The sequence below is a fragment of the Aedes albopictus genome, chromosome 3, assembly GCF_035046485.1.
Source record: "Aedes albopictus strain Foshan chromosome 3, AalbF5, whole genome shotgun sequence".
Taxonomy (NCBI): Eukaryota; Metazoa; Arthropoda; class Insecta; order Diptera; family Culicidae; genus Aedes; species Aedes albopictus.
This window is the reverse complement of record NC_085138.1, coordinates 298,294,478-298,311,401: the sequence shown is the minus strand read 5'-3', so window position 1 is coordinate 298,311,401 and position 16,924 is coordinate 298,294,478. Positions and strand designations below refer to the sequence as shown.

The following is a 16,924-nucleotide window of genomic DNA, read 5'->3' as shown; positions in this document are numbered from 1 at the left end:
AAGAGAAGAATGCGAACCGATACCAATGGCGACGACCACAGCGACGAAAAGGGACTTGCGATTGGAAGCTCGGTACGTGGAACTGCAGATCTCTCAACTTCATCGGGAGCACCCGCATACTCGCCGATATACTGAAGGACCGCGGGTTCGGAATCGTAGCGCTGCAGGAGGTGTGTTGGACAGGATCTATGGTGCGAACGTTTAGAGGTAATCATACCATCTACCAGAGTTGCGGCAACACACGTGAGCTGGGAACAGCTTTTATAGTGATGGGCGACATGCAGAGGCGCGTGATCGGTTGGTGGCCGATCGACGAAAGAATGTGCAGGTTGAGGATCAAGGGCCGATTCTTCAACATTAGCATAATAAACGTGCACAGCCCTCACTCCGGAAGCACTGATGATGACAAAGACGCATTTTACGCGCAGCTCGAACGCGAGTACGACCGCTGCCCAAACCACGACGTCAAGATCATCATAGGGGATCTAAACGCTCAGGTAGGCCAGGAGGAGGAATTCAGACCGACGATTGGAAAGTTCAGCGCCCACCAGCTGACGAACGAAAATGGCCTACGCCTCATCGATTTCGCCGCCTCCAAGAACATGGCCATTCGTAGCACCTTCTTCCAGCACAGCCTCCCGTATCGTTACACCTGGAGATCACCACAACAAACGGAATCGCAAATCGACCACGTTCTGATTGATGGACGGCACTTCTCCGACATTATCGACGTCAGGACCTATCGTGGCGCTAATATCGACTCCGATCACTACCTGGTGATGGTTAAACTGCGCCCAAAACTCTCCGTTATTAACAACGTACATTACCGGCGGCCGCCCCGGTACGATCTAGAGCGACTGAAGCAACCGAATGTCGCCACCGCATACGCGCAGAATCTCGAGGCAGCGTTGCCGGACGAGGGTGTGCTCGATGTGGCCCCTCTAGAGGACTGCTGGAGTACAATCAAAGCAGCCATCAACAACGCAGCTGAGAGCACTATCGGGTACGTAGAACGGAGTCGACGAAACGATTGGTTCGACGAGGAGTGCAGAGCGGTTCTGGAGGAGAAGGATGCAGCGCGGGCGGTAATGCTGCAGCATGGAACCCGACAGAATGTGGAGCGATACAGACAGAAGCGGAAGCAGCAGACCCGTCTCTTCCGGGAGAAAAAGCGCCGCCTGGAAGAAGCGGAGTGCGAGGAAATGGAACTGCTGTGCCGTTCACAGGAAACACGCAAGTTCTACCAGAAGCTCAACGCATCCCGCAAAGGCTACGTGCCGCAAGCCGAAATCTGCAGGGATAAGGACGGGAGCCTCCTGACGGACAAACGTGAGGTGATCGAAAGGTGGAAGCAGTACTTCGACGAGCACCTGAATGGCGAAGAGAATGTAGGCACGGAGGACCAAGGCAGCGGAGGAAATGACTATGTTGGTGCAGCAGAGGACGGGAACGAACCAACTCCCACGCTCTGTGAAGTTAAGGATGCCATCCACCAGCTCAAAAACAACAAAGCGGCTGGTAAGGACGGTATCGCAGCGGAACTCATCAAGATGGGCCCGGAAAAGTTGGCCACCTGTCTGCACCAGTTAGTAGTCAAGATCTGGGAAACCGAACAGCTACCGGAGGAGTGGAAGGAAGGGATAATCTGTCCCATCCACAAGAAAGGCGACAAGTTAATGTGTGAGAACTTTCGAGCGATCACCATTTTGAATGCCGCCTACAAAGTGCTATCCCAGATCATCTTCCGTCGTCTTTCACCTAAAGTAAATGAGTTCGTGGGAAGTTACCAAGCCGGTTTCATCGACGGCCGGTCGACAACGGACCAGATCTTCACCGTACGGCAAATCCTCCAGAAATGCCGTGAATACCAGGTCCCAACGCATCACCTGTTCATCGACTTCAAAGCGGCATACGACAGTATCGACCGCACAGAGCTATGGAAAGTTATGGACGAGAACAGCTTTCCCGGGAAGCTGACTAGACTGATAAGAGCAACGATGGACGGTGTGCAGAACAGCGTAAGGATTTCGGGTGAACTATCCAGTTCATTCGAATCTCGACGGGGACTACGACAAGGTGATGGACTTTCCTGCCTACTATTCAACATCGCCCTGGAAGGTGTTATGCGACGAGCCGGGCTCAACAGCCGGGGTACGATCTTCACGAAATCCAGCCAATTTGTATGTTTTGCGGATGACATGGATATTATTGCTAGGACATTTGGAACGGTGTCAGAACAGTACACCCGCCTGAAACGTGAAGCAGCAAAGGTCGGACTGGTGGTGAATGCGGCTAAGACAAAGTACATGCTGGTAGGTGGGACTGAGCGAGACAGGACAAGCCTTGGCAGCAATGTTACGATAGACGGGGACACTTTCGAGGTGGTAGAAGAATTCGTCTACCTCGGTTCCTTGCTAACGGCTGACAATAACGTGAGCCGTGAAATACGAAGGCGCATCATCAGTGGAAGTCGTGCCTATTATGGGCTCCAGAAGAAACTGCGGTCAAAAAAGATTCACCCCCGCACCAAATGTACCATGTACAAGACGTTAATAAGACCGGTGGTTCTCTACGGGCACGAGACGTGGACGATGCTCGAGGAGGACCTGCAAGCACTCGGAGTTTTCGAGCGACGGGTGCTAAGGACGATCTTCGGCGGCGTGCAGGAGAACGGTGTGTGGCGGAGAAGGATGAACCACGAGCTCGCTGCACTTTATGGCGAACCCAGCATCCAGAAGGTAGCCAAAGCCGGAAGGATACGGTGGGCAGGGCATGTTGCAAGAATGCCGGACAACAACCCTGCAAAGTTGGTGTTTGCTAACCATCCGGTTGGTACAAGAAGGCGTGGAGCGCAGAGAGCACGATGGGCGGACCAGGTGGAGCGTGATCTGGCGAGTGTTGGGCGTGACCGAGGTTGGAGAGCTGCAGCTGCAAATCGAGTATTATGGCGGCAAATTGTTGATTCAGTATTATCATGAATTTGATGTTAACTAAATAAATGAAATGAATGAATGGGACAATAAAAATTCCACCGGCAGTGTATGGATAACTGCTTTAAAAAAAATACTGCATGATGCATAAACAAATCGGTAGTCTGATTAGTTCGTTGAACACACCCCAAGGAACAGGAATCACTATGAAACGAGGTGACTCTTGTTTTCAAACAATACATTTTATGAAAATATGTTTTTTCAGTACTTTGTACAGTGCAGTGCATTTTTTGATCTAAAAAAATTATCACGATTTGAGTGATTATTGGGGGTGAAAACACACGTTGCCTTAGAGAGGTAATAATAAATAATTTCTGACCCATACGTGGAATACGTGTACGATAGACGAACAGTTTCAAATAGTTTCGAGTGATAATCTCAACTCTCTGTGGGAGTCTATCCACGGAGCGATGAGTACGGCAGTGCGGGGATGATAGGCACTGCTCAAAGACGACCTAGGAACGGGTGACTCGACGAGGAGTGTCAGAGAATAACGGATGAGAAGAACATCGCCAGTAGCCGGATGCTGATGTCTGGGACCCGGCAGAGCAGGGAGCGATATAAGGAAGCGAGAGCAACCGAAAAACGAACCCACCGCAGATAGAAAAAAATTCATGAGGAAAATGTGATTGCTCAGGCGCAAGAAAGTATGGAGCACAATGATATGCGTAGGTTTTGCGAAACTGTCAATGGCGTGCGGAGAAAAACAGCGCCTTCTCCAGTCATGTGCAAGTGCAACGACCGAAACCTGTTGACAGATAAAACAATGGTGGCTGCCAGGTGGAGAGAGCACTTCGAAGAGTTGTTGAACGGTGGGAATGAAAGAGTGATAGACAAAATTCGAATCAACGACGATGGACAAGCTGTGGAACCTCCAACGCTAGACGAGGTCAAGACAGGCAATAGGAGGGCTGAAGAACAATAAGGCTGCTGGGAAGGACGAACTCCCGGTCGAGTTTCTCGAACACTGTAGTGAGCAGCTGTATCAATTCTTACTTACACCGTATAATAATGAATATATTCGCCATCTATACAAAAAAGGGCATCGACTGGAGAGCGCGAATTACAGAGGAGTAACACTTCTCAATTCAGCGTACAAAATTTTGTCCGGAATTCTGTTTAATAGGCTGAGGCCGATTGATGAGTCCTTCGTCGGCGAATATCAGGCGGGTTTTCGTGAGGGCCGATCAACGACGGATCAGATGTTCACCCTGCGGCAGATTCTCGATAAATTTCGGGAGTACAACTTACAAACTCATCATCTGTTCATTGATTCCAAGGCGGCGATCGATTCAGTGAAGAGAAATGAGCTATGACAAATTATAATCGAACATGGTTTTCCGGCGAAGCTAATTAGACTGATTCGTGCGACGCTTAAATCAAGTGTAGGGGTAGCGGATGAAATTTCGTCATCGTTCCTAACCTAAGACGGGCTGAAGCAGGGCGATGCTCTTTCGAACTTACTGTTCAACATCGCGCTGGAAGGAGCGAAAGGAGAGCTGCCAGAGCAGAAGAAAATAACAAGTGAATAACATATCAAGGTATTTATCTTAAATACTACCATACCTTGATATGCCCTTCATTAGGTGGTAATAAGAGGCAAAATAACAAAAGCGAATACCAAAATTTTGTATAAATAACACCTAGAAAATAACAAGTCTTGTTATTTCAATAATAAATACATACTTAAAATTTCAATTGCTGTATTTGTTATTCCAAAGTTATTGAATAACAAACTCATAACATTTCTTGTTATTAAATGTTTCATATGTTCGATGACTTCATGATATAATAGCAAATCTTGTTCTCCGGTTATTTTCACTGCTAAACTAGCAAATACTACATCAATAGCAAACTCTGCTCAAATACCTCCAACTGTTATTGTGATGTTCTCATAACATTTCGTACAATAACGCCGCAATAACAATGTTAGGTATTAGAGCACATGTTGCTCTTCGCATGCTCTTCGCGTACTTTACTCACGCATCCATCGACGTTTCGGAAATTGGGGAGGTTGGAGCCATATAAGAAGTTTGGATTTTCGGGAATAAAGTTTCATAAGATATCTTATGATTTTCATAAAAGCATTCTCATGAGAATTTTCATAAGACCTGTCTAATGAATTTCTTAAGAAATGTTTGCCTCAGTGTACTCTAGTAACGTGCGATAATGAGAGGTGAAAAGGCGGATTGAAGTTGCGAATCGGGTCTTTTTCGATTTGCGAAACCAGCTAAAGTCCCGTATGCTGCAAACGAAGACAAAACTCGCGTTGTTCAAGACTCTGATTCTTCCGGTCGCTTTATACGGACGTTGAGAGAAGCTGATCGGAGAGCCTTTGGAGTCGGCGATAAACTGGAGGACGGCATCTAGCGGCGTCGCATGAACCACGAATAGTACCAAGTATATAAAGAGATGGATAGTGAAGCGAATAAAACACGGCAGGCTGCGGTCGGCTGGGCACGTAGCACGTATGCCGGAGGAACGACAAGCAAAAAGGCTTTTTGCAGCTGAGGAGGAGGGTGACTGAAAGCGATTTGTAGCCCATCAAGTAAGACGAACAGTTGCAAGAATAAAAGAAAAACAGCGCTCGCGGCTTCGTACATACACTGTGGTGCATAATTGATCGGACAAACGCCGATTTTCATACAAAATGGCCAAGTTTGAGATGCTGTAACTATGGTTTGCTTTGATGGATTGAGCTCAATTTTTGACATGGAACTACAAATATGCTGAATTTTGTGTATATAAAGTATAAAATGTTTTCGTTCACAGGTCTGGGCGTGGCAAGGCGTTGAAAATATTGCAAAAGTGATCGGACAGCGGTACCCCTTTGATTTACACGCGTGCCAAAAATTTTCACTTTAAATTAGTGAAGTTTCATTGGAAAAATAACATTCCTCATGGTATGTCCTTTTAACGGTTTTTCAATTTTGAATCTTCAGTCAATTTGTACCTTTTTAAAGCCTTTCTTTGTTGAGCCTTTCTGTTTTTTTTTGTTCTTGATTTTTTTTCAGTTTCAACCAGTGTTATCATTGACATTGGCAATACATAAAAGTGTGGAGAGTACTAAATACTTTACACTGGGATTGATTATTAACGTAGATTAGTGCGTTGCATACAAGGCGTTACAAGATTAATAGCTTGTAATGCTTGGCAATATACTGATTCTTAAATGACTTAGAAAACATGGACGATTTTTGGAGCAAACTTTTTTGCCCCCTTCAACGTGCAAAATAACTGCAACCGTGCATAATTTGAGTTTAATTGGTAACGACCCCGTGTTCCGCATTGCGGCTGAAATTTTTAACAGCTTAGCACTAAAATGTGTAAGACCTACTCATAAATGCAGCATTTCCAGACCACTAGGGGACCGCAAAGTTATCCGGTGCTTATGAAACAAGTTATACGCTGGGTAATTCTATCCCAAAATTAATATTTTTTTATTGATGAAAAATGTTAGGTGCCATCAGACGATCAGAAAAACTGGCAAAGTTTTTCACTAGTAGGGGAAACAGGGTAATATACACCCCCATAGCTCCCCAAGCAACACACATGTTATAATAGAGTTACGACAGCGCAAGTTTTGGTTGTATAGAAGTTTATTTTACGTAATTCAAACATTGTGTTGAAATAACGTAAAATAATCTTCTATACAACCAAAACTTGCGCTGTCGTAACTTTTATATAACATGTGTGTTGCTTGGGTCTGGTCCTCACAAGTTCCTACCTCATGTTTCCATGGGTCAAACGATGACAAAAACCGCCAGCTAAGAGTTGTGTGCTTAGCTGGTAGTGCAGCCTGGGCACTGTTGTCCTTCTGACTTCAGCTAGATAGAGGAGGTACGCCCCCAGCGTCTGTTCACCAAGGAGGTGCGGCTCAAACAGCGTCTGTTCTGGCATCCAGCGGCTGAGTACGAAATGCTGTATTGCGTCAGCTATAACTAAGAAGGCAGCCCCTGCAACGCAATGTAGGCAGCGCGGCCCCGGTAAGGTAGCCTGCTGAAAACCTTCAAACACCCAAAAAAGCAATAGTAGAGTAAACGGATTGATTCAACGGCAACAGACCCGGCAACGCTTTATGGTGATCGGGAAGCAGATGAAGCGAGTTATACGGTGGAAGCCGATAAGCGACCGAATCTGTGTGTTGAGGATGAAGTGCAAATTCTTCAACTACCGCCTGATCAGCATCTATGCGCCAACGAACGTCAAACCCGATGACATGAAGGATGAGTTCTATGAGAGCCTTGGTAATGCCTACGGAGAGTGCCCAAAACAAGATGTCAAAATAGTCATCGGAGATGCAAATGCGCAGATCGGCAGAGAAAGTTTCTTTCGGCCTGTCATTGGAACGGAAAGCCTTCATTCTGTTACCAACGATAATGGTCTGCGCCTTGTGATATTCGCTGCTGCTAGAGGGATGGCAATCAGCAGTAAATAAAAAGAAAATCGGGTTAAGTACGGTTCCTTTGAATTCCACTAAGAATTTGCATCCTTTGACAGATACGTATTGCGACCTCAACTGTAAGGTCGTCTTCAGTGTCTTGTACTTGACTCGACTTGAGTCGAGTCAAGTACAAGACACTGAAGACGACCTTACAGTTGAGGTCGAAATACGTATCTGTCAAAGGATGCAAATTCTTAGTGGAATTCAAAGGAATTGTACTTAACCCGATTTTCTTTTTATTTACAGATATTCCCCTAACAAGCCCAGGTTAATCATCATAATCAGCAGTACCTACTTCGCACGTAAGAATATCCGAAAACACACCTGACGACACCCGAGTGGTGACACTTGCTCCCAGATAGACTACGTGCTGGTCGACGGGCGACATTTTTCGGACGTCATAGATGTGAGGTCCTACAGAGGCCCGAACATCGACTCGGATCATTATCTTGTAGTCGCTAAAATTCGAGCGCGATTATCCAGCGTCACGAGTTCAAGAAACAACAGGACGATGCGTTTCAATATCCAGCGCTTGTCAGCCGAAGGGGTTGCTGCACAGTACCATCATAAACTAGACGAGAGGATAGGAGAGATCAACGGATCTGAAGATGTCAACAGCTTATTGGGAATTATCCACGAAGCAGTGACAACAACAGCGCAAGAGGTGATTGGTACCGCTCAGCGACGCCAACTTTATGGTTGGTTTGACGAGGACTGCCAACGAGTGACGAACGAAAAGAATGCCGCCAGAAGTCGAATGCTAGCGGCCAGTACGGGCAGAACAGAGAGCGGTACAGGGTTGCAAGAGCAGAAGAGAAACGAATCCACAGCAGGAAAAAAACGGCAACACGAAGAGAGTGTTATTGCTGAAGCGCAGGAAAGTATGGACAGGAACGATATACGGAGGTTTTATGCAACTGTCAATGGCGCGCGGCACAAGACTGCGCCAGTGCCCGTCATGTGCAATGACCGGGAAGGAAATTTGCTGACAGACAAAACAATGGTGGCAGCCAGGTGGAAGAAGCACTTCAAAGATTTGTTGAATGGTAGCAGCGAAGGAGCACCCAGGAACATGATTAACATAATGGATGACAGTCAAGCAGTGGAACCACCAACACTGGATGAGGTTAAAAAGGCCCTTAAGGAGCTGAAAAACAGCAAGGCTTCTGGGGAGGACGAGATCCCGGTCGAACTTCTTAAGCACGGAAGCGAGCAGCTACATCAATCAATCCACCAGATTATTATAAAGATTTGAGAGGATGAAGAATTGCCCACCAGTTGGTTGGATGGCCTCATATGCCCAAACTACAAGAAAGGGCACAGACTGGAGTGTGCCAATTACAGAGGGATTACCCTTTTAAATTCGGCGTATAAGATACTGTCGCGTGTCCTGTTCAACAGACTGCGACCTCTTGAGGAGTCCTTCGTCGGTGAATACCAGGCTGGTTTTCGTGAGGGCCGATCAACGACGGATCAAATGTTTACCCTGCGGATGATCCTAGATAAATTTCGGGAATATAACTTGCAGACTCACCATCTGTTCATTGATTTTAAGGCAGCGTACGATTCAGTGAAAAGAAATGAGCTTTGGCAGATAATGTCAGAACATGGTTTTCGGGCGAAACTAATTAGGCTGATACGCGCAACGCTGGATGGATCAAAATCAAGTATTCGGATCGCGGACGAAGTGTCTACGTCGTTTGTGACCTTGAATGGATTGAAGCAGGGGGATGCTCTTTCAAATTTATTGTTCAACATTGCACTCGAAGGAGCGATTAGGAGGTCAGGCGTGCAGAGGAATGGCTCTATCATCACACGGTCGCACATGCTCCTCGGTTTTGCGGACGATATTGATCTCATCGGCATCGATCGTAGGGCAGTGGAGGAAGCTTATGCTCCTCTGAAGAGAGAGACAGCGAGAATAGGCTGACGATTAACTCTACCAAGACGATGTACATGATAGCGGGTAGAGACAGAAGCAGGCCTAGTGGTGTAAGTGCTGAGGTAGTGATTGATGGAGAAGTGTTAGAAGTTGTTGAAGAATTTCTTTATCTTTTAACACTTGTGACATGTGACATGTGAAGTGAAAAGGCGTATTGCAGCTGCGAATAGGGCCTTTTACGGATTGCGTAGCCAGCTTAGGTCCCGTAACTTGCAAACGCAAACAAAATTCGCTCTGTATAAGACGCTGATTCTTCCGGTTGCCCTCTACGGTCACGAAGCGTGGACGTTAAAGGAGGTAGACCGAAAAACTTTTGGAGTTTTTGAGCGCAAAGTGCTGCGGACAATTCTCGGTGGGAAACAAGAAAATGGAGTGTGGCGCAGACGCATGAATCACGAGTTGTACCAAGTGTACGAAGATGCAAATATTGTGAAACGTATAAAATACGGCAGACTTCAATGAACTGGACACGTAGTGCGAATGTCGGAAGAAAGAATAGCGAAAATAATATTCAGCAGAGAACCCGGTGGAGGTAGGCGACTTCGTGGGCGGCCGCGAACTCGCTTGCTGCACGCGGTTGAAGAAGATCTACGATCCCTACACGTTCGGGGAAACTGGAGGAACATCGCCCAAGACCGACGAAGATGGTGCTCTACTATACGCTGACTGAGAAGCTCATATTACTTTAAACTTACCAGTCAAATTATCGATTGGTTGACTGTAGAATATCGCACTTTGAGTAGCACTCACAAGCATAAATATCAGATATGCTATCTGTTTACTGAAATACTTCATCTTTTGCTTTCGAATAGCACTGCTCTTCTTATTACACTACACACTTCAGATCTTCTAGTTACAATATATTCGACAACACAACAAATAGCCAGTTGCAGTATCCTTCGGTCTCAATAAACGAAACAAACTGGGTGGCACACTTTTGTGGTCAGAATGCACTGTTATCCAATATTTTCCATAGAAGCCATAACACTACAAACAAACATGCACTTTGCCAGGAACGCACAATTCCTGGATGGAGGGAATGACGATAAATTCCTTTGGCGGATCTGGCGTTTCTCCACCTGACTCTTCGCAGTAAGATGAAGCACGGGAACCAATTTCATTCGATATTTCGCACAAGAAGTATTTTTTTCCAAAATTTTCGTCACCTCACTGGTATTCGGTATTTCTTGGATCATCCAAGAAACAGAAAAAAAAAACAACTCTCAAATATACAACCGACCGACCCGAGCGTTCTAATGGACACCTTCCCGGACCGAATTTTGACAGAATACTGAACAAATTCTATCGTCATTCGGTAGTGTATAGTAGCGGTTACCAAATTTGAAAGCCTTCGATTCGAGCAGTCCGAACTGGCTACCTACCACTATACAGAAGCCTTCCTTGACCATCAACCGTAACCCGTTATCTGCCCGTTATCGATCATCCATGTGTTAAGGCAGCACTGATTTGTATTTTCAATCGGGCTGCCCGAACGCTGACAGGAATCAATCCGCCGTGATTGGATACCGGACAGGCGATACCGAGCGTGACTACTCTGAGTCGGATAGATTATTTTCGTGTGCTTACTCGGTGCCGGATTAACGTCAAACTGGACAAATGATAGTATGTTTATGTTTATCGTTCTGCGGATCGGTTGATACGTACTCCATTACGTAGGTAAGGCAGGCTACTGGCGCATGGCACCGACCATTTCCAAAAATGATTGATGTGGTTTGACTCACTATCTAAATCATTTTGTCATTAAAGTTTATAAACCAATGTCAGCATGGATTAAGGGATAATGTAAATGTCACTTATTATCTACATACTGAGCATAAATAGTTGTATACTTTTGTGCTACAATGCTATGAAGAAATGAACATACCATTTTGTATCAAAACTAAAATTTTACCTGAGACAAACCGTGGAAAGATTGAAAGAGTAACAATGTACGATAATTGATCTACGTTTTCTAATCCAAGGCACGTGCTTATACAGATAACGACTAGAAAAAATATCTATACACGCTGCATATCATCACATCGACGATATTGAGGGGAATTTCGGATTTTGTAGCAGCTTTATCCAACATTGCTCAATATGATAAAAGAATACCGTATCTGGAAATTTTACTCAGCTTTAGTCTTGAATACTTACGCTTTTACGCTGAGGCGTAGATTCTGTTTAAAAAACCCCATCCTTGGTCTTTGTCGGGCATATTATCGATGACTTATACTTAATACCTGTTTCGTCACCAATCCTCAGGCCTTTCTCCGTTGTGACGTGGGAGTATTTATTTTATCATATCAAGCAGCTTGTACTTTTTCGTTTTCCTGACACTACGTCCTCGGTAGGACGTAGCATTCTTCTAAGTTTTTTTTTTAATTTAACGTTTCCGCAGTAGTACTGACAAACATTTTTCAAATAAGCTCTCCAAAAATCGTTGCAAGGTACCAAGATACTTATTGCTAGAGGAAATTTACATTACGAAAGCATCCTGGGCCGCACCAAGAATCTAACGCATACACGCTTGACGTAGTCTCATCCGAAGCATGTAGTCTAACAAGGCTCTTGGGTCAATTACAAATCAGCAGTGATGTTTAAGACTGCCAACAAAAAATCTGATTAGTCGATGCATCGAAACCCTAATTTTCAACTCGAACGTGGAATATGTGCTGCTTTATGCCACAATAGTTCAATTTATTGGACGCAGTGGTTTAATTTCCCCGACAGGGGAGGAAAAAAAATGTGCTGCTTTACGCAAGTGAAACCAGCTGTGTATCAGTGAAGAACACTCAACGGATGCAGGTCTTCATCAACAGATGCCTGCGGTACACAATTACAATTACATATCCAATAAGATCTCCAACGAGGAGCATCATCGCCAATGTCATTCAAAGCCACGCCCAATTCATAGAACAATCCAATTTAATGAAGATGGCTCGGAATATGGAAGCCTTTTATAATAAATAAGCTCGTGTTCAGAGTTTAAAGTTTTCATTTTCAATGAGTGAAATTCAACGTGAATTTTGAAAATTCTCAACTGAGGGATCAGAAAAAAAAATCATTTTGGTAAACGAATTTTTTCACCTATTCATTCATTTTTCTGTCACTGACAATCACTGACAATCACTGAGAAACATAACTGGACCGTAACTCCCGATTATACTTCCAATCACCTCAAAACTTGTGTATAGTAGTTAATTAGAATATTTATTATCTTCTATATTTGTCCATTAAGTCGGATTGTGCGTCTGTTAACATTGGACATTTTACGACGTGCGAAAAAATATTCGTGACAGAGAATTGAATAAAAAAGAGAGGCATTCAGCTGACAATGAATGTGGCCAAAACCGAATGAAAAAATAAGAATGTCAATCTTCACTTTCAATCTTCGAATTTTTTACTCTCTGCTCGTGTTTACTCAATTTTCCAGTGCTCTAAACAAAATAAATAAGGGGGCGTCCATAAATGACGTAGCCTTTTTTAAGCGATTTTTAATACCCCCCTCCCCCCTCGTAGCATTTTGTCACAAATTCAAATACCCCCCTCTATAAATGACGTAGCATGTTTAACACCCCCCCCCCCCCCCTACAACACAATTTTCATGTAAAAAAAAATTCGAACTTAGTTCTGATTGAAATTTTAACTTGAATGTTAATAGAATATTATGAAAAAATAACAATAGCAAGAAAACATTGCCGACTACCAGGTTCAGATCGCCGACATCAAGACCATAGGTGCAACCAGTGGAGATTATCACCAGAGCTAATGACTCAATAAACCGCCCATCGTTCTGCTTGATGCCGAAGAACCAGAAATTGATGCTCTCAATATACCATAGAAGCTCTTCCGGAGATATTAGTTTGCTCACTAATAAATCTATTAAGAATATCAAATTGGTTTTATTTGAATAAAATTCACCACGACATTCGAAGGACCCTGCAGGAGTTCTTCTAAAATTCTTACAGCAGTTCATTTTGGAATTTCTCGAGAAGTTTCTTTTGAAATTTCCATTTTTGAGAATGTCTCCCTTTTTAGTTCCTCCAGCACTTCCTTCTAGGATTTCTCCATTAATTTTCTTTGGGATTCCATTAGAGAATTCCTCCTTATTGTATTCCTTCGGGGGTTCCTTCAAAGATCCCTTCAATAGTTCATTCCGGAGTTCCTTTTTAGATTCCATCAAAACCTCCTTCTGAGATTTCTCCATGAGTTTTTTTTTTCTAAGGTTTTTCTAAAAGTTTATCCAAGGTTTCCTTCAGGAGTTTTTTCAAGGTTTTCTTCTCCTCTCTTCCACCAGCAGTTTTTTTGGACATCTTTACAGGGATTTTAACCGGAATTTCTTTTGAGATGCCATCAGAACTTTTTTCTGTGTTTCCTAAAGAAGTTCCTTTCGGGATTCCTCCAGGAGTTCCTTCTTGGTTTCCTTCAGGAATTCACTCAGATATTCATTCCAAGACCTCGGCAGGTAGCCCCTCCGGCATTCTTTCAAAGCCCTCCCAGGAGTTGCTTCTGGGATTCCTCCAGGTGTTCTTTTTTGGATACCGTCAGGAATTCTTTCCTGGACTCTTCTGGGATTCCTCGAGGACTTCCTTCTAGGATTTATCCAGGATGTTTTTTTTTTCGGGACTCCTCCAGTAACGTTTTCCGGCATCCCTCCTATCACTTCATCCAGGATTCCTCAAGGATATCTTAGAATTCTGCGAGGAATCCCTTTACGAATTCCTCCCATAGTTGCTTCTGGAATTCCTCCAGGATTTTCTTTCTTAGATTTCATCAGGAGTTAAGATAATCTTCCGTGATTCCCCAAAAGTTATTTCCGGGATTCCTTCAGGAATTCTTTACGGGATTCATTCAATTTTTTCTTTTGTGCTTTCTTCAGAAATTAAACCAGGAGTTCCTTTTGACAATCAACAAATATCTCCTTCTAAGATTCTTCCAGAAGTTTATTCAAAATTTCTCTGAAAGCTTCATCTAGATTTGCTCCAGGTACTCCTCACGGAATACCTTTTGAAATTTATCTATTTCCTTTCAAGATTGTTTTAGGAGTTCCTTCTAAAATTCTTCTGGAAGTTTCTTCAGGGATTCCTTCTGAAATTCCTCCAGATCCTTTTGGAATATTTTCAGAAGTTTTTTTTCTGGAATTCCCAGTAGGAATTCCTGTGGAAATGTTATCCTTCCCCTGTTGGGGAAACCTATAAAGAACACAATGAGAAATTCCTTATAAAGTAGCTAGAGGAGCTCCTTAAGAAATTATTGGATGAATTCTTCGAGAAAGTCCTGTAGAAACTATATAAGGAAATCCTGGAATAATGCAGTAATGCCAAAAACTTAGAAAAAAAATCCTTTGCAACCTTAGCGGCGTGCAGTGCCCTATAGCAAGCAGCAAACTATTGGTCTTGAGAAGCATTTAAGCGAAATTGATTTTTGTCTGCAAACACAATAGGTACATTATTCTTCACGCAGGATTTCAAAACCACTTTCTCAGATACAGTTGTTGCGTCAGATAGCTGCATGCCTTATGAAATGAAGCCGGCATTTATTTTTTGTTTATCCATTATTTGTTATTAACATTACTGTGAATGGAAAAAAATCATGCAATATTTTTTTTAGTTACTGGATAATGATAATTAATGCAAGTAAAATGTTTATTAATTATGAAATATTTTTTTCAATAGGCCTAGTAGAAAGCTACGTAGCAAATCATAAACCCCTACCCCCCTATCGTCACACTTCGTCACAAAATCACAAACACCCCCCTCCCCCCAAAAAGCTACGTCATTTATGGACGACCCCTAATGGTGATTGGTGGTGCATGTGTTACTATGTCAATTAAATTTCCGTGCTAAGTGCTAAAAGGAATCATAGAACGATGCGTTTCAACATCCAACGCTCGTCAGCCGAAGGGGTTGCTGAACAATACCATCAGAACCTGCACGAGAGGATAGGAGAGACCAACGGATCTGGAGATGTCAACAGTTTATGCTTCATCCACATAAGCCACTGAAGCAGTGAGAACAACAGCACAAGAGGTGATAGATACCGTCAACGTAATGGTTGGTTCGACGAGGAGTGTCAACCAGTGACGAACGAAAAGAATGCCGCCAGAAGTCGAATGCCAGTGGCCGGTAACCGCTTCAACAGGGAGCGGTACGGGATGGCAAGAACAGTAGAGAAACGAATCCACCGCAGTAAAAAAACGGCAGCAATAAGTAAGTGTGATTGCTGAAGCGCAGGAAAGTATGGACAGTAACGATATGTGGAGGTTTTATGCAACTGTCAATAGTATGCGGAACAAGACTGCGCCAGTGCCCGCCGTGTGCAATGTCCGAGAAGGAAGTTTGCTGACAGACAAAACAATGGTGGCAGCCAGAGGAGGAGCACTTCGAAGATTTGTTGAATGGTTGCAGTGAAGGAGCACCCAGGAACAGGATTACAGTGCCGAGCCGATTCGTTTGTTGAGGGCTCGATAGATGGGCTGTCTCAATGATTGATTGTTCACTGGTTGGGGCAAACCCAACTAAAAGCACTGTCAATGTCAACATCGATGTCAAAACGAGTTTGACGTCTGACCCCCGTCGCATCGCAACACCTAAATACAGAACGTTTGTGTTAATATGCGTGTGTTTCGTGACGTATTCCTCGTCTGTTGCATGTGCTTAAAGCATTTGGGTCAGTTGTCAGTTGCCCCAACGAACGAACACGATTCGCTATTCGGGGTGCAGTCGTGATCTAACCAGGGAATCCGGACTGTACCATAATGAATGACGGTCAAGCAGTGGAAACCACCAACACTGGATGAGGTTAAGAAGGCCCTTAAGGCAGGGGTTCTCAAACTTTTTCAGCTTGCGACCCACTTTTCATTTTCAAAGAATTTGGCGACCCACTAGCACGAAAATTTATAAAATAAGCCATTTTTTGCAGTGAACTCATAGTCTCAAAAATGTGAGATAAGATTCCAAGTTTCTAACAAATTTAACCAGTTTGGCTTCAGATATGTGGTAATTTCATGCTTCTGGCTGAATTTTAAAATCTACTAATTTAAAATTAAATATCGGTTGAAAATGTCATAGATATTCACTGCGAGTGGGTAAACATCAAGTAGTTTTTAGAATTACACTGTTCGACAAAAAAAAACTTTTGCCGTGATCAGAGACCTCATTAGTAGGGCATAAAAGCGCATGGAAAATGTAGAAAAATGCCATTTTCAAATCTGTTGGAGCACCCCTAGAAACTTTTTGAGATGAGTTTGAATTTTATTCATTTTTGAAGGTATGACAAGAGCTTTAGAAATCATCATAAATACATTTGAAATACAATATCTTTGAAATGCAGTTTTGTGCACCGCTGAAATTTTCACAGATCTGAGAAACAACTTTGATAAATAACTAGTCAAAATTTCTACCTATTACGACATTCCGTTTCATTGATACATATGCGCGAAGGCTTAACTCTGACTTATATAGTGAAAATCTTTTAGGTTTTTTTTTTAATCTAATTCCATAAAGAACGCCCATATTCATATCCATTCAAAAAACTTCTATGCGT

General features: G+C 43.5%; 1 protein-coding gene across 1 annotated transcript in view; it reads right to left on the bottom strand.

Moving 5' to 3' along the window:
• The window catches only part of LOC109418646 (sodium/potassium/calcium exchanger 3), a 38,259-nt gene extending 27,585 nt beyond the window's left edge, over window positions 1–10,674 (bottom strand). The window contains exon 1 of the mRNA XM_029863702.2: window positions 10,072–10,674. Coding sequence (XP_029719562.1) covers window positions 10,072–10,171 — 100 coding nt within the window. The 5' untranslated portion in view covers window positions 10,172–10,674. The remainder of the gene's footprint in view (window positions 1–10,071) is intronic.
• Window positions 10,675–16,924: the final 6,250 nt, after the last annotated feature.